Below are 18660 nucleotides of genomic sequence, written 5' to 3'. Positions count from 1 at the left end.
CTTGTAGAAAATTCTATACAGTGTAAACAGTCGCTGATCAGTTTGTAGGGGGAACTGGAAGCTGGGAACTGCATGTGCTGAGAGGAAGGTTTTAGAAATTATTTTTAAAAATACGGGATTGATGGTGGTAACCCTTTCATGACAATGGAAGAAGCGATCGTAGAACACTCTCATACGCAATATATTTATTTAGTGAGAGAACGTCCCAAGCTCATTTGGCTGTATTTCCGAGGAATTTTATTCATCCTTACGTATGCCAAACCTCTGCTTCGGATGCTGAAGGCTGAGCACGTGGCACTCCCTCATTTATCCCCACAACGATCCTGGTACGAAAGTGGCTGGCTTCAACGAAGCAAGCGGGTAATTGGATGGACTTCTACCTGGATCTTTTCAAACCATTTTTGCAGGTTCACCATGAAAAATAAAGCACCACTTTCAACTCCCCCCCCCTCCATTTCATTGGAAAAGAACCCTCCCAAGTAGCACGCTTTGCTTTATCTGTTGTGAAAATATCTATTTTCATTCCACGGGTTGACAAACGGGATAAGCAGTTCGCAATCCGTTTTAAGTTCATTTCTATCTCTTGGGTGTGTCTTAGAGAAAGGGTACTGGGTAGAATAGGACAAGGAAGAACTCCCTTTACTTTGAAAAACAAATACGAATGAATTCGTCAAAGAAGCATGAAACATTAGTCAAAGTCTTCGAGCCGAGAACACTATAGTCATCCAAGCTGCATTTGATATTAAGCAAAGACTTTAAGGAGGTGCTGTTTCCTGGCAGGCGCGCCCCGGGCCATCTGCTGCAAACTTTCTAGCATCCAGCCAACTTCGCCCGCTGGGGGAGAACCAGTGGCCGGACGGCTCCGGCGTTCCAGTCCTCGTCACCGCCCTCTCATTGATAGGCGGCACGGTGGCGGCGCGACCAATCGGTGGCGGCGTCTCATGATTATGCGATGAAAGCTTGGCCGGCCATTGCAAAGGCGCTAGGGTGACAGCGCCGAGCGCGCGACGGCTGAAAGGTGGGCGTCGGCCGGTTGGTTGGCGGTTGGCTGTCTCGAGATGGCGGCAGCGGCCTTGTATTTGGAGCACTACCTGGACAGTGAGTGAGTGCGGCGTTGGGGGAAGGGTTGAAGCGCCGCGTGGTCTTGCCGGCTGTTGCAGCTGCATCATAGCCCCGATATGTGTTTGTGCCGGGGGGGGGGGGCGAGAGAGGAACTAACCGGCGGGGTATTTTTGCTGCGTCACACCTCTTAACTGCGAGCGGAAAAAGACATTCAGTCGGGTCTGGGGTTGTAGTTGATGGTCTTCGCCGGTAGGGGCCGCTTCCGCGCTCCTCGCCATCAATGCCACCTGTAAGCTTGTTAGAGAAACATTCTCCTCGTCTTTTTTAAACCTGAAGCATTTTCCCGGCTGACTGCCCCGTGTACAACAGACCCCATCTTCTCTTTGAACAATCTCGTGGCCGTGAAAGTACTTCCTTTTTATGCCTCGCTGCAGGTCTGCACAGTTACTTAAAACAGTTAGTTTAAAACACTTGCAAGAGGAAAAGCGAACCATCTTTACAGATTTTGCTCTTGAAACTATTGAGCTATCCCTCTCACCATCTACAGGTAGCCCTCGACTTACAATAGTTCATTTAGTGACCATTCAAAGTTACAACGATGCTGAAAAAAGGGACTTGTGACTGCTTTTAACACTTATAACAATGCAGCATCGCTGTAGTCACAGGATCAAAATTCAGATGCTTGGCAACTGGTTCATATTTATGACGGGTGCAGCATCCCAGGGTCATGTGATCCCCTTTTGTAACCTGACAAGCAAAGTCATTGAGGAAACCAGATTCACTTAACAACCATGTTACTTAATTAACAACTGCAGTGGTTCACTTAGCAATTGTGGCAAGAAAGGTCGTAAAAGGGCAAAACTCAATTAACAAATGTTTCACTTAGCAACATAAATGTTGGGCTCAGTTGTGGCCATAAATCGAGGATTACCTGTATAAAGATTGAATTGAGTTGAGATCTGGTCTGCCCCCCATGTTAGGCTTATCCACACATCTACTGAATTATTGCACTAGAAAAGATTAGTGATCAATAGTTTAATTACAAGAGGAAGGAAGGAAGGAAGGAAGGAAGGAAGGAAGGAAGGAAGGAAGGAACATTGATATATTTTTTTCTCTTCAGCAGCCAGAACAGAAATGACTAGGAAATAACAAACTCCCATGGCTGGATGGGATGAATAGTCTTGCAGCAGACTAATTGGAGTATTGCATGTTACTGATCTCTCTCATACTCCTCTTCAGTGTAACAGGGAGTGTTCACATAGAACATTTTAATGCATTTTCCAGTAGAAGACCGCCTGCAAACCCCCTTGCTCAGTAACAAGCTGGTGAGATGGAAGGACCGCTGTGAGGATAAGGAATTCTCTCAGATGCCTAACAACATTGATAAAGGGTCCATAGGATTAGAATGTGAAGTGTCAGAGATACCATATGTATGGAAAAAAAAATTCATAATGGAAAGGGTATACCCTTCTGTGCCAAAAATGTATTATAAATGCTGGTGATAGAAGTAAAGTTGGTGAAAGAATTCTCAGCAATATCTTCTGCCATTATCCATAATATTGGTAGAAAACAGGGAAATTGCATGGTGACATCTCTGCAACTTTAGCTTTTCTGCTTTATTTCTGCTAATATTTTCTGATAACAGAACATTCAGAGACAGCAAGAATGTTAGTGAACAGAACTAATGAAGTGAGCTATGTTTATGAGCCACAATTAAGACTTTTAAGTCTCATTTGGAGATTTTAAAGTATCTTAGGCTCTAGCAATGTTTGTTTTCCAACCTTAAGCACTGGGACCTATGAGACCAAGAAGGATGGAAATGAGGTATGGTGGGAAGAAATCATCATGATAGTTACAAACTTTTTGTGGTTAGAAATTTAATTTGAAAAGATTTGTGGTATGAAAATAATTCAGTCTTTCTATATCAGCGGTTCTCAACCTGTGGGTCGCGACCCCATTTGGGGTCGATCGACCATTTTTCGGGGGTCGCCAAAGAAGGCGATCCGCCATTTTCTCCCCTCGGGGTGGCGCCGCGCATGCGTGCCACGCGTGGGGGTGGCGCCGCGCATGCGCGCCACGCGTGGGGGCGGCGCCACACATGCGCGCCGCACGTGGGGGCGCGCATGCGCAGAACGTTTGTGTGGCAGGGGTCGCCGTCACACAAACATTGAGAACCACTGTTCTATATCTTTTTCAGGCATTGAAAACCTGCCCTGTGAATTACAGAGAAACTTCCAACTTATGCGCGAACTGGATCAGAGAACAGAAGGTATATTCAAATATATTAACTCTCAGATCTTTTTCAGATAATGCAGGAATACAACCTATTGTTCTAGGATCACATGTAGCCTTTGGTCTAATTTAAAAAGCCCTTTGCAAGAGATCAGTTCAGAATCATGGTAAGTGATTCATATCCTCTCCTATACTTTATCCGTGGAAGAGAGTTGAAAGAGCAACAGAAAGAGAATGAAAGAAAAAAGAGGCATTAGGAAAAAAATGACTATGTACTTTTGGTGCGAGCCCCATTCACTGTTTATTTTAGCTGTATCTCTCATGTTACTCTCAAAGCAATGTATTTCTCATGTTGACCCTAAAGCAATATAGCCTTTAACAGAAAGAAAGGTTTTCCATTTTTGATGTAATGTATACCTGGTATTAAATTTAGACAGATCTGAGAAGACAAGTTTAAGGATTCGTCATACATATTTAAAATAAAAGTCAAACAATTAAGATTATTTTCTACATCTTGAAAATAATTAGTGATAATCAAATTATTTAATATTTTATTTTTGTATATGACAAATGTTTTAAAGGACAAACAGTACAATTTCCCAAAGGACAAGAGGCAAATGGACTTCCTTGTTTTTCTTTGAAAATGTTTTGCTTCTCGTCCAAGAAGCTTCTTCAGCTCTGACTAGATTGTGGGGATTGGAAGGATTTATATTCCCAGCATTCTTGGGGTTAAAGTGTGCCAGTTGCCTCTTGAAAAAGCACCTTTGGGACAACCATGACCTGGATGACTGAGAATCTCCATAGACAAACAGTATGATATTAGAAGTAGCCCATTTCTTTAACTTTGGTTCTCTGCTTGCATATGGGAAATAAGTTATGCATTTGAATTTATGAGATATTGTTGGAAAACATGTTTAAATCAAACTATTTCAGAGGACTGAATACAAAGGGATGTTTCCTTCCACCAGCAGAAATTTAATGTTTTGATCCTCAAAATTATTATACCAGCCATTTACATTCAAGAGAGTCAAATAATACACCACTCTCTTTCTCTAACTAGCTGATTTCTGGAGGCAGAGTGAGATATTTTGTTTAGCTCTCTTCTAATACTAGCTAGCATCCCAAATCACATATGAGATATTCAGTAAATACACCATACATCTGGTAGTATGCTTAAGGATTTTGTGGTAAAGAAATGGCTGCCAGTGAGTTAGTGGATGAAGTAAATTCATTGGAGATTGAGGTACTGAAATTTTAGAAATTGCTGTACTAAAGACTTTTAAACACATGTCAGGTTTGGAATTTCCATCCTATATTTTAAAATAAACACATTTGTATTTAAAATGAGAAATAGGTTTTGTTTTGTATGGTTCTTGAAACATTTCAGTTATAAAATACAATTAGATACTTATTGTGTTTATGTGAAACTAAATGCCAATGTGATCAGTAAAACATTCCCTAGTAAATGAGCTAACTGCAGCATGAAAACACAATTTCTTAGTTCTCTATTTAAACAAAATCCTCATTAAATTTTTTTAGGCTTTTCGGTATGATAAAGTTTGGATTGCAGTTTCAGTTTTATACTTATACTGTTTCTCATTATTCTTCAGACAAGAAAGCAGAAATAGATAGTCTTGCTGCACAATATATTTCAACAGTGCGGGATCTGTCATCGGAGCAAAGAGTGGAAATCTTGCAGAAGATCCAAAATGCTTATACAAAATGCAAAGAATATAGTGATGACAAAGTGCAGTTGGCCATGCAGACCTACGAGATGGTAAGATTAAATAGAGGAATGATACTGCATAAGACTGCCTATGTTTATGATATCTCTTATCTAACCTTTTAGCTTATGTTTCAGATGGCAGCATTTTTTTAATATTTAGTAACTGATTTCTGGACGAATGGAGGTGCTGTGCTGGACTTCTGCTTAACACCAATCATTATAATTTTTCTGCTTCAGAGCTTGTGTATAAGATTGTACTATTTCCTCATTTAATCTTTTACACAATGGAAGGAGTAGTAAAATTGTGAAGTCTAGAGTGAATGTGTCTGATAAGTAACTATATTTGTCAGAAATACATTTATCAGAATTGTCTCTTCAGCCAAGTTTCTGAAGTGGATTTATTGATTAGAATTTCACTGAGGAATATATTAACAGCTATGACACAATAGGTACTCACACATTGTACTAAGCCATGATTTTTGACAGATATAACTATATTGTGCACTTGACATTGAGCTGTAGCTGATAGATTCTGTTTAGTAAAAAGAATTGCTATTATGATAGTGTTCCCTTGTTTCTGTACTTACAGAAAAATGTTTCCAATGTTGTCTTAATTTTTTTTTCATAATTATTACATATTTGTTACCACTACGAAGCTTCACAACAGCTTGCCAGCAGCCAAATTTAGTGTGCCTGCTAGCTACACTAGCAAATGAGAAAAACATAAAAGTATTTTGGGGTGGTTTATAAAAATTATAAAAATATATACAATATATGAATATTGCTTACAGTATTCAGTTATTTAAAACTAATTAATGAAATAATGAAAAATGAAACCTAATTCTATATTGTTCATAAATTCAGTATTAATCGATTTGATGCTTTCTTTTTTCCCTTTTCTTAAAAATACCTAATTAAAAAAAATAATATAGTGGCTGGAAAGGACATTATCAATCATCTAGTTTAAGAATCCCTTATTTATAACATCAGAGCCATTCTGGCTATTTTTATATCCTTGCAGTGAAGGAGAGTGTGCTGCCTCTTGAGACGGTTTGTTATGATTAGGAAATTCTCCTTGATATCCAATCAAAATCCTGCTTCCTTGTACTTTAAACCTATTCTTGTTTTACCTTCTAAACATGTATACCAAACTTCTAACATTTTATTACAGAAAAGGAGTCTAATTAGAATTAAAATACTATTTAAGAAAATTTGTTTTCTTCAGCTCAGTGGTGTCTCTGTCTCTGTTTCAGGTGGACAAGCACATTCGACGGCTGGATGCTGACCTTGCCCGATTTGAAGCTGATTTGAAGGATAAGTTGGAAGGCAGTGATTTTGAAAGTCCTGTGACACAAAACTTAAAAAGTATGGATATTGTGACTAAGATGATAGAACCTTTAGAACTTGAATTATTTTTTTAAATCTGTCTAAGCCATCAATCTTGGTCCTTGGGTTGTGTATACATATTTGTGTATGGAGAAGCTTGGAATATGAGAAAGTATATGATTGATGATATAATTATCATTACACTTAAATACTGGAATGGAGAAAGAAAAGACTATTTATTTGACCAAAAATGATTTATAAGAAATTGTCCTCGGGAAAGAAAAATGAGAAAGATCCAGGAATGCAATTTTTCTGATTTGCCATGTCTACTTTTGTTTAGTGACTGTTCAAAGTTACAATGGCACTGAAAAAAGTGACTTATGGCCATTTTTCATACTTAAGGTTGTTGCAGCATCCCAATGGTCACGTGATCAAATTTGGCCGTTTGGTATCTGGCTCATATTTATGACTATTGCTGTATCCTGGGGTCATGTGATCACCTTTTACGATCTTTTGTCAAGCAACGTCAATGGGGAAGTCAGAGTCACTGAACCGTGCTACCAACTTAACAACTATAGTGATTCACTTAATAACAGTGGCAAGAAAGGTTGTAAAATGGGGTAAAACTCAATGACTGTCTTGCTTTGTAATGGAAATTTTGGGCTCAATTGTGGTCATAAGTCAAGGACTACCTGTATTTCAAATTAATACTTTCTATTAGGCAGATTTTGTGAAGAGAAGTTGTTGGAACTAGACTTATCTATCTTTAACAGGACTCCTGATCTGCCAAGGAAGTAATAGTCCCTGAAACAATTTGAAAGAATCTGTGTTCTAGAGATCATCAGGATTCTTGCAGAATCTGTTTGTTAAAAGAAGCAAGCAATGAATAATAAAAATTAAGAATAAATAAATAAGCAATAAAATTATGGATTAAACCCTTCAGCCTTACTCATTGCACCAATTTGTATTTGATGTCCTGCCAGAGGGTGATGCTGGGTAGGAGAAGAGAAAGATTTGGGAATCTACCAAACACTGTTTTGAAGTTATACCATATTAGCGTCAAGGTAACAGCAATGCCTGATCCCATTGCTATGGTGCAATAATCTATAGGAACAGCTTGATTTATATCAATATGCTTTCCTTTATGATTGGAGAGGAGGAAAGTGTATAATGTGGCCTTGAGGAAGTGCCTTATGACAGCCCTATAAAAAAAGCTTACTCTTTGCCTGGATGCCTATGAGATTACTTAATTGAAAATGGCATTGGAGAAAAGCCTCCTGTGATAATATTAGTACACATGTTTAAAAATAAAAATCATACTATTTTCCTAAATAATGTAGTTAATGAAAAATACTTGTGTTTCAGAGGGGAGAATTCCAAAGGATAAGAAAACATCTCGTGGTCGAGGCCGGCGGACATCAGAGGAAGATGTTCCAGTGAAAAAGAAACCAAAACGAAGGTTAGAAATTAGTACAGACCATAGGCAAGAGTTCTTGGGTTTGGATTTTTCCCCCCAAAAGTCAACTTGCAGTAGAATCACATTTTCATTCCAGAGTCCATATAATGTTTTGGATTGTAGCTTTTAGTGAGAAGGAAAAAAACCCATTCAGGCACAAAAGATTTCAAGATTATTCAAATTGGATCTGTCAGTCTTGAGAATGGACAGAAACGAAAAAAAACATAGGAAGCCAACCACTAGTCAAAAGCAAGAAAGTTCTTTTCCAGGTAGGCCTTAAAAAGAGAGAAAGGAAACTCCATTTTGTCTTTGTTTTTTGCCTTCGGTTTTGGGAAGAAATCACATCTCTTACCAGACTGGCTTCAAATGGGTTTAAAAAAACACCCAATCTGGAGAAGGGTTGGAGAATGAACAGATAATAACTATTGGGAATAGCAGTCTCTAGATATCCTAGCTCGCAGAGGGTAGTGCCAGTGAGCTTGGGATAAAAATTGAGCATTGGTTGCAGTTGTAGCATATGGGCAAAATGTGCCCAAACTAATTAGTACTGTCTGTATCTTTAGCAGGAAATACTTTATGTGACACGAGTGTCATTGAGGGGTTCATCTAGACCAGGGATGTCAAAACTGCTGGCCCGCGGGCCGGATGCGTCATGCCGAAACCGCACCCACCCGATTGCTGGCAAGGGAGAAAAAGTCGCGATACGTCATGTGACATTGCTGATCTAGACTTTACTCTTAACCACAACTCCAAAATGGCTTGTTTTCCTTTTTTTGAAGACATAGTAGACCTCCATTTTGGTGCCAGCCTTTGGTAAGGCAAGTTGAAACCAGATCAAAGCTATCTGGCAGGAAAATGGCATTTTTTATCAGAAAACTTTCACATGGTGCATAGAGAAATAGGCCAAGAGAGTACCATGGCTGAGGTACTTTCCAGCAAGGTTAGAGGTAAGGGAAGATGCATTGAAAGGAAGAGGAACAGAGGAAGCAAAAGCAATGGGCTAGGAGGAAGAGGGAGGCAGCAGAAGAGGGGAGGGGGAAACTCTTATTCTTCCCTGCTCTCCAACTACAGCAAGCACAAAGGAGTACTCCTGTGTAAAGACTGTGTCTCTACCTGCCTAATCTGAGGCATGACAAGTGGATTATGTGAGAGGGAAGAAAAACACATTCTTGGGGGTTGCCTGGAGAAGTCATTCAGCTGGTAACCTAGTATATGCCTTCCCTATAATTCCTAAAAACATGTGAAAGCTTTGTTTGACCAAAGCCATGGTGGGCAGCAAAAATTAATGTCTGTGGGTGAATCTGATGATGACCACAGCTTACAGAAGATTGTAGTTTGGAATGTACAAGGAATAAATGATAAAGAGCAAGCATTAAGGAGTAACATGAATGAAAGAACGTTAATAATTATGTAATTATTTGAATGAAAGTGGTCTGATCTTGAACAATGGGGCTGATGGATACTACAAGGAGGTGAAATTGTAAGTTTATGAATGAAACCGTGTAGGTATCATAAAGGAACCAATAGCATCATCTAGATGATTGCAGATGCATATTCAAGTGGAAAACCATAGGTTTGTGACTGCTTTGTGTTATGCTGCTTTGAATATAGTGGAAGAGAATAATTTTATTGGGTGATATGAATTTATGAGTGGGAGCAAGACAAAACAGTACAGAAAAAATGTTTAAGCTATTCAAAAACCCAAGAGTAGTATCTTTCTGCTGTGTATCATCTTTGAAAAATATCAGTTGATAATTACATTTAAACATAAGATCATACATATTTGTGTCCTGGAATGTTCTTCCAGAGATTTGTAGAGACTTGTCTAGTTCATCTTCTGCCTTTTTTTCCCCTAAAGAATAAAACATAGAGAAATAGTCTCTCTTCATAGAATTTACTTTCCCAGTCCTTTGATCCTTCTTGTAGTCTTTCTGAACCCATTCTAGTATCCTGAACTTTTCTTGTTTATTAATATTGTGTTAAATTTTATTTCTGGTTTTGAGGCATTATTAATACAGATAATCCTAACTTATGATCACAATCAAGCTTAAAATTTATGATGTTAAAGAGGCCGTTGTTAAGTGATTGCCCCATTTTACAACCTTTCCAGTTGTTAAGTGAATCATTGCAGTTGTTAATTTAGTAACACGGTTGTTAACTGAATCTGGTTGCCCCATTGACTTTGCTTGTTAGAAGATGGTAAAAGGTGATCACATGACCCCAGGACACTGCAACTGTCATGAGTCAGTTGCCAAGCATCTGAATTTATATTCTAGTGATCATGGGGATGCGGCAATGGTCATAAATGTGAAAACGGTCATAAGTCACTTTTTTCAGTGCTGGTCACTAAAACGGTTGTAAGTCAAGGACTACTTGTACTATATTGTTTTGTCTGCAGGCTTGTTAAGCATGTTCTCATCTGTTCTTTCAAGTCCTTAATAAAAATGTTGAGAAATAGAACGGATATTGCCCACTTAATTGTTAACCCATCCAGACCTTGTCAATTTGCTAATCAGAATATCATGGAATACTTTGTCAGATGTTTTTCTGAAATCATGATTTGCTCACAATTTATTAAGGATGTTTCTTGATTAAAAATGCAATAGAGTTAGTCTGGCAAGACTTGTTCTGACTTTTGGTTTGATTGTAAATCTTTATTATTCTATTCAATTCATGGTATTAGAGAAATCAAACAATTTATCTGGAATGCACCTCTCTATTGATTATTACTCAAAAAGCACTATTTAAAAACTTATCTGCAGTGTTCAAATTAATATTTGCACTGTACAGCTTCTGTTTCATTGTAACAATTAGAACATATTGCCTGCTTTCTGCTCATCACACAACCACTTTTATGCACATTTATTTTAATTTAAGTGGTTACAAGTGAGAAAGACTACCATCTCCACTAGAATTTCAGCATGGAAAGAGTTATTTCTAGAGTTGTTACTTGTTTAGGATTTTTGAAAAATAACCCTATGTTTAATGGTTTCAAAGAATGGGAACTAAGGAACATTTTTTACTCTGGGAGTGGCAGCTTCTCATGTTGATGTATAATTGATTGATGGATTGCTTTATCTGATTGAAAGTGAGAATAAGTGTGCTAGTTGAACAGCAAAAATAGTTTCTAAATTTCCTTGAGAACTGACTGGTATGGATACAACAACTTTTTAATATTTCAATTTTTGAACCCCTTCTAGTTAACGACAAACTCTTACATTCTGAATCACTGACTCTTACATTCTGAGTCACTGACATTCACCCAGTTCCATTGAATTTATATCATTGCAGATCTGAATTAGCTGATACCATCATGTCAGTTCACCCTTCTGATGTCTTGGACATGCCAGTGGATCCCAATGAACCCACATACTGCTTGTGCCATCAAGTATCTTATGGAGAAATGATTGGGTGTGACAACCCTGATGTGAGTATTGAAATAAAACAAAGTATGACAAATCCATTTGTACTGTGGGATAAAATTTGCAGTCTAAACCAAAAACAACTGCCAATCCAGTATAGGATTCTTCATAAAATCACAAACCCATCCCTGATTCTTACAAAGTGTTGGAACATTGAGTCATCTTGTACCCTTCCAGGAAATACAATTTATTTTACAAGAATTTGTGTTGCAAATGTGGAGGAAGCAGCACTGCGGTAGCTATTTAAAATTACACTGATTTATAGGCTTAAAGGAAAGAAAAAGAAGATGCAAAGAAAAAAAATCACAGCCCTAATAGCACCATAGAAGGATTCTGTAGACTTTTTGTTACACAATTTTGGAAAAGTTCAATTATTATATTTGTTTAATTTGAAAAATCCATACATTAACATTCTCCGCATATCATTGCTCCATATTTCATATTATGAAATATGGAATACATACTACTATGAAATCATGAATATATCATCAGCTAATGTGCTCCTGTTTTCTTTGCTGTAAAAAATAAGCCCTGTACTTCTACAATGTAAGCATTTTACAAGAAAGAATATTGAAATAAAATTTGCTACTTCTGCATATGATTCAGAAGGACTAGGTAGCTCATAAGAATGATAATGAAAAAATTATGCCATTCATCTTTTTTTCAACCCCAAATATAGTGTCCAATTGAATGGTTTCACTTTGCTTGTGTGGATCTCACAACCAAACCCAAAGGGAAATGGTATGTACCGTGAATTATTTGCTTTTTGTTCTCCTAGATCATTTGTCCCAAGAAGGTTGAAAACACTGTTGCTAAGATATATTTGATTCAGTGCTTTCTAAATTATTGTGGAAGAGCTATCTTTTGATATCTGAGCTTATAATATAAGACAACCCTTCCTCAATCTAGCAACTTTCTGGATGTGCTGGAAATTATAGTCCCAACATATCTGTCAGGTATCAATTTAGGGGAAAGTGGTCTGATGCAATTACTGTAAGCATATCTGCTGGGAAACATATCCCACTGAATTTAGAAATGTATATCATTCAGCAAACTGCTGTATGAAGAAATTACTGTTCCTTTATTTGAAAATATCACTGAAATCTGAGATTTTAGAATTTATACATCTGTCTATTTGCAAAGTGACTTTAAATTGTCAAATTAAAAAACTACGCATCCACACACGTAATATACATATCATATGTGGGTTTAGGACATTTAGGCCAACATGCAAAGATATGTGTATGTATTGGATCAATGGATGAAAATAAGGGAAGTGAATATGTCTGTGATTATATTAATAGGGGGCATGAGATCTCCAGTGGTTTTCATGTTAATCTATTCATAAATCAATTTATTCCTTTGTCAAATAGCAGTGGTTTCATAGAAGTGTATTGGGCTAAATATAACGCTTTTCTTTTTTTAGGTATTGTCCTCGCTGTGCGCAGGACAAGAAGAAGAAGTAGAAATGATGTACAGTATGAAAAAAGTTTAATATATTCATAGGTTGCAGAATTTTGTTTTCATCACCAACCCACCTTGTTTGGCCTGAAACAAAGCAGTAGCCAAATGTTCTCTTTATTAGCCATGCTAATGATAAAAGTGGGGTATATAGGAAGTTCATTAGTGATGATTATTTGGGTTACAAAGTACAATTCTTTGTCACTGTAATCAAAGGTATGAAATACTTAAAAAGGTGTGAAGGTCTGCACTGGAATTTCTGCTAATATACTGAACCCTGCCTGTGGCCTTTCATGTGAAGAAGATAGCATTTTTTGTTGTCACAAAATGTAGTCATTTTGGGAAGCTTTCACCAGTGTCATTTCACTGGCAGAATGACATGTTTTCTCTTGTATTTCCCAATGCATCCTCTAAAATTATTGTAGAGATTTGGGATGAGCATTGGGAAACACATTCAGAGTGAAGTATGAATCCTGTTGCGTGAGAAGGCTAGACTTGCATAATTTTTGATGCAGGCCTTTGCTTTGCACAATATTTATGAAGTCTTTTAAAGCCAGTATCAAAATCTTTATCATTGTTGATAAGGTATGGAATCTTGTAATTCACTTTTGCAGGTAGAATTTCCATTTGTACAACATTGGATTCTGTCAAGGAGCTGAGAATTTCCATGTGCAATTTTGCCTCTTTGGAAATAAGTTTGCAGAGTTATATTTTACACAAAGAACAAAGAAAATTTGTTTTTGATTAGGGGAGCTCACACATAAAATAGAGGAGTTTCAAAATTGTTATTGTTTCGGTGTACTGCTCCTTCTGGGCTTCATTCTGATTTCACTGAAACTGAAGGCTCAGAGAAATAATACCTGTGTTATCAGTATAGTATAAATCTCTCATAAAATAAAGTAAGATTTAATATTTTAAAATAAGTTTGGATTAACAAACAAAGGACCAGGAAAGCTAGTTTTCAGGGAATAAAGTTTTAGAAAAGGAGAAGTTCCCATAACTGCACAAAAGTGTTTGATAGAAGGTTATGCAGTTCTAAGGCTTACCTGATACGAAATGCTCATTTTCTGACTTCACTAAGAAATTTTCTACTGCCCACTGTAAACGTTAGCATTCTTTTCTGAGTTTCTCATGTAAGTGATCGGCATTCCCCCATCAAACACACACACACACACACACACTTTTTGTTGCTCATCTGTCATTCTCTCATAGTTCAAAGTTTGCATGCTTTTATATAATTCATAAACCTGACAATTCTGTTCAGCTAGATAAAAACACACTTGTTCATCAAGGACTCTGTCATACAATCTTCAGCTTTTAAATAGTATGTTTTAACTTTTTAAAAATAAAAAGTGAAGGCAATTTAAAAGAGAAGCATACCCTTTTACAAATAGCTAGTTGTCTAATTTGCTAGAATTGGTTTTAGGTTGTAATGTAAAGATGAGTGCAAAAATGTTAGCAATCAATCCCTTTCTTTAAACCAGAGACCACCAAACTTTATTGGTTGGCGGACTGGAGGAAAAGGGAGGGGAAGCATTTTATATGTGTGCACGCATGGGGCCGCGAGCACACATGTGCCACAAACGGGGTGGGGCTAGCGCCCATGTGATACTAGCCCTGCCTCGTTCTTGTGTGGTGCAGCACCTTGTTTCAATGCGGCGGTGCCATTTTTGCTCCCTGCAGTGCGGTGATGGCCTGTTTCCGCTCCCTGTGGTGGCCATTTTTGCGCCTTGCAGTGTGGTGGTGTCCCATTTTTGTGTGGTGGCGGCTCTTTTTGCACTCTGGTGGTGCAGTGGCCCATTTTCACACTCCGTGGCATATCCCATTTTCACACCCCGAGGTGCGGCGGCTAAATTTTACCTGTTTTTGCGCCCCACAGCCATGGCACTAGCACAAGTGAGGGGGTGCGCGCATGCACACACGTGTGCATTGGCCAGCCTATCCTGCAGCCCGGGTGCCAGTAGGCCACGATCCACTACCAGGCTGCGGCCCACAGGTTGGGGACCCCTGCTTTAAAAAACTGCTACCGTTATATCTGCAGCATCAAAATGAATCCGATTTCAGTATGGAAAAATCAGATCTCTAGATTGCTGCAAAACACAATTGTTAGTTTACATTTAAAAAAAAACTTCAAGAGTTTGGTTTTTATTATGTAAGAATGCAAATTCTTATAGTTTTATACATACAATTTTGTAGTTAGTAATGCAGTTCAGTTGCAGTATTCTTTGTACCATTTTATGTTTTCTGTAACTGTACTTGCTTTCTAAATGTGCAAACTGCATTATTTTCCTAAGAAGGAGAGAAGAAATAAAATTGTAATATTCATGCTGTAGGGTTCTTATGTGCTTCTGGAATGTCGTATTGCTATACAGTGGTACCTCAGTACACATCATTAATTGGTTCCAGGAAGCGTGATGAGTACCAAAAAGAAATTTCAATACATTCCCAAACCAAAAACAATGCACATTTTAAGGCAATATGTTAAAAGTTTTCTCATGTATACTTTACATGACAAACAAATCTAAAAATTAATACTTATATTAAATAAAATAAAAAAATCAGTTTAACTGTACTGATGAGAAAAAAAGTGCAAATATATTCAAAATTACCACAGAAACTAAGATAAGACTGAAAGGGGATGTGCACAAGGCAAGGACTACCATATGATTAACAGATCACCCTTTGTTTTGGCTGGAAAAAGTAGTGAGTCATGAGGCATCAGACACTGACAAGTTCTAGTTTGCAAGTTCTAGCTCTACAAATGACAAGTACCAGGACAAAATTTTTCCTTCAAAATGCATTGAGTACCAAATTGGATGAGTTTCAAAGCAGTTGAATACTGAAGTACCACTATATAGTGTTGTTGTCAATGCTTAAAAATTTTAGAAGACAGATTTTGTCCTAAGTCAGATTCTTGCAAAAGAGATGAAAAAAAGCACCGATAATATTTCTTTTTACAAAAAGAGCAGGAGTCATTGGTGTCCTGGAGTCACAAATGAGTAGTCTGTTCCCACATAAATGCTATTTGATAATTCCTATCATCTAATACATTGTTCATGCTGATTAAAGTTGACAGACATCAGGAATCAGCAGAATCTGGAGGATTATATTGTATCTATTCCTGCCCTAAGTTGAGTTCCTAGAAGAGAACAAAAGATAAATGTGAAATTGGGGGTGTACTATACTGATCTTCTATAAAATAAAGTGTGCCTCTGTAGGTAGTGATGCATCAATTGACTAATTTTTTAGTCTGTCAGATGCTTGGTAATTCTGTTTCACAGTCCCAGTTGTAACATAATAAAATTATATCGAGTATCTTACAGGATTTTTGATCAATGTTACATAGTTTTTATAACCCGAGTCACAGATTTTCTAGCCTCCAATAAAACAGTATGCATTCTTATTGACAGCAGTTTTTGTAAGAATTCACAGATCAGTAGTTCAGTTATTAACAAGTAGTAATTATGGCTTTTAACCTTCTATTCCAGATTTAGAAGAATGTGACATAGATTATAGTATAATAGCAATTACTTTTAAATTATGTTTTTTCCTGTCAGTAGAGTACAGTACTCTTTGATAGTAAAGGCTCTTTTTATGTAATATCAACAATTACTGCTGCTATATAGTTCCTGAAGCAAATTTAACTTTATCATAAATAAGATTTAAACTCATCCTTAAGTTCCAAGGAATTAGGTATTTAGCATGAGGGAGTAAAATTTCATCATCCAATTTTTGAAAAATGGTATTGGACTGAGCAATTTTTCCATGTTGACATACCTATTTTGAAAGAAGCTTTGCATTGATACCAACCAGATTATATTTGAAGCTTTAAAATCCTTATTGGTTTTGAACTTGTCATCTTGATTCCTGTCTTTTGAGAAACTATTCTAAATGTGATTGTACAGTATCCGGTTTCATTATTGAAACTTGAACATGAGCTGAAACATGTTTTTAAAAAATGAACTCCATTTTTCGAAAAGAAATGTTATCTTCATCCCATTGTTCCTCATAAATAAATGTCACAGCCTAAATTTTCTAGTCGGAGCTTTAGGTTTATGTTTCCTTTGTAAATGAAGAGAATATTATAAATCTTTTTATTAAAATGTGAAATGTATTTTTGATCATGTTATGGATATATTAGGTATATTATTATAAATAAAGTATTTTTGAGAACAAATATATGGACATGTTTGTTTCTGAGAAAGAAAATAGTGCACAAACTAGAGTGAAATAAAATTCTGTCTATAATCTAGATTTTAACTTTTAATTTGTGCTTCAAAGTTCTGGGGAAGAAAACTCAGTTGTGTAGCTGATTTATATTTTAAGCTCCATTCCAGGAGCCCTTTGAATGATTTGCATTTCACTTATGCTTTACACCAAATCTGGAGTATAACTAATACTTGAAATGCAATTAACTCACTTTCACCACTGTATCACAGTCATTGGCTTTGACTAGTTTCATTCCATTCTTATTGTTCAAAACATCTAGCTCAGACATGTCAAACACAAGGCCCGGGGGCCAGATGCAGCCTGCGACGTGATTTCATGTGGCCCACGAAGCCATCATGGAAACAATGAGGGAAGCTCCCGTGCCTTGGCCAGCTGGGAGCCAATGTACAATTTTGTAATGGCCATCTATGCTGAAACCATTCAGTCTTAGCTCCACAAGGCCGTGTGGAAACAGCAAGGGACCGGCTCCTGCTGCGTCGGCCCTGCCCCCTGGGTGCATGCTGGGGAGGTGTCACCCTTTGTGAGGAATGAAAATATGCACCATCTCCTGGAAGTGGCCAGCAAATGGCCCTCGCCTACTTCACATATTCGGCTTGATGGGCTCTGGGGGAGGGGTTTCAGCAGGCTCTTCCAGTGGACTATGCCTTGGCGCTTGCCCTGGTCCCACCCCCTTCTTCCAGAGACCCTCAGATCTGTCCCACTCCTACCCAGACCCCCACAGGCACCCTTGACGCAAATGATGTAGAGCTGGCCATGCCCATCCAGCAGGCCACACCCACTCCAGCCACGCTCACCCAGTAGGCCGTGCCCACCCTGGCCACACCTACCCGTCCCCCCCAAGGACAACCGCAATGCTGATGCGGCCCTCAATGAAATTGAGTTTGATACCCCAGATCTAGCTTAAAGGTTGCACATTTGGCAGCATAACCACTTTAAATTCATCCACGCTTCTAGCAGTTGTTTCAGTCACAATGTTTAATTTAATGTCCATTTCTATAGACTAAAATTCAACCCTATTCTAGTAATTAATCTCCCTGCATTGGATGATTTATCAGATCAATCCTTTCTTAGGTGATTAGAGGATTTTGTAATCCTCCACTAAAACTTTACATTTCTAAATTTGGCCTTGATTTTAGTTGGAGATTTTAAATCCAAGTGAAATCCTGATAACAAATCTCTACTTTTGCAACTCAGTTCAGTTCAATGGTAGATCTAATAATAAAATTTGAATTAAATTTGAAATGCCCAACTAACATCTCACTAGGACCTGGATGAATGACATCACTGTATTTTCAAAAATACATTACATTTATAAAGTTGTTTACAAATCATGGTAGCAAAAACAAACAATCACATATTTTATGGTACCATTCGGCAACAAAATCATGATCATCAGTTCTGAAAGGGCTGAGCTGGCTACCTACTTCCTTTCTAGTCCACGTTAAGTGCAAGTGCATATTAAATGCAGATTAATTAAAGCAGTGCGGGATAGAGAGAATCCTAGAACAGGTGACACTATCATTATCTTACAACTTCTTGATTTTAATGGCATTACCTTAACCAGAAATGCTAGCTTAGTAAAATCTTGCATGGTAGCTACTATCCAGCAAGAATGATATAACAGCACAGCTTCTGCCAACTTTGTGCCTTCCAGAAAGACTAGAATTCAGGGGATTCAAGAAATAGTTCCAGCACATCTGGAATCATCAGATGATTGCAGTTTGAATTTTGACTCTTGACACCGT

General features: G+C 37.7%; 1 protein-coding gene across 2 annotated transcripts; it reads left to right on the top strand.

The window, feature by feature from the left end:
• The first annotated feature begins 601 nt into the window (after nucleotides 1–601).
• ING5 (inhibitor of growth family member 5) lies at nucleotides 602–16862 on the top strand. 2 transcript variants are annotated; one of them, XM_039320560.1, is made up of 8 exons: nucleotides 602–1102; nucleotides 3260–3331; nucleotides 4905–5071; nucleotides 6274–6385; nucleotides 7712–7805; nucleotides 11094–11229; nucleotides 11904–11965; nucleotides 12651–16862. In XM_039320560.1, exons 2-8 carry the CDS (start codon nucleotides 3304–3306, stop codon nucleotides 12688–12690), a joined length of 639 nt encoding a protein of 212 aa, XP_039176494.1. In that variant the 5' UTR covers nucleotides 602–1102; nucleotides 3260–3303; the 3' UTR covers nucleotides 12691–16862. The 2 variants fall into 2 exon arrangements, with proteins under 2 accessions (XP_039176494.1, XP_039176493.1); XM_039320559.1 differs by having other exon boundaries at nucleotides 605–1098.
• The last annotated feature ends 1798 nt before the right edge of the window (nucleotides 16863–18660 follow it).

The sequence above is a fragment of the Crotalus tigris genome, unplaced genomic scaffold (genome assembly GCF_016545835.1).
Source record: "Crotalus tigris isolate CLP2741 ecotype Arizona unplaced genomic scaffold, ASM1654583v1 scf7180000023658.1318691, whole genome shotgun sequence".
Classification (NCBI taxonomy): Eukaryota; Metazoa; Chordata; class Lepidosauria; order Squamata; family Viperidae; genus Crotalus; species Crotalus tigris.
The sequence above is the reverse complement of the archived record's forward strand: the minus strand, read 5'-3'. Positions and strand labels throughout refer to the sequence as shown.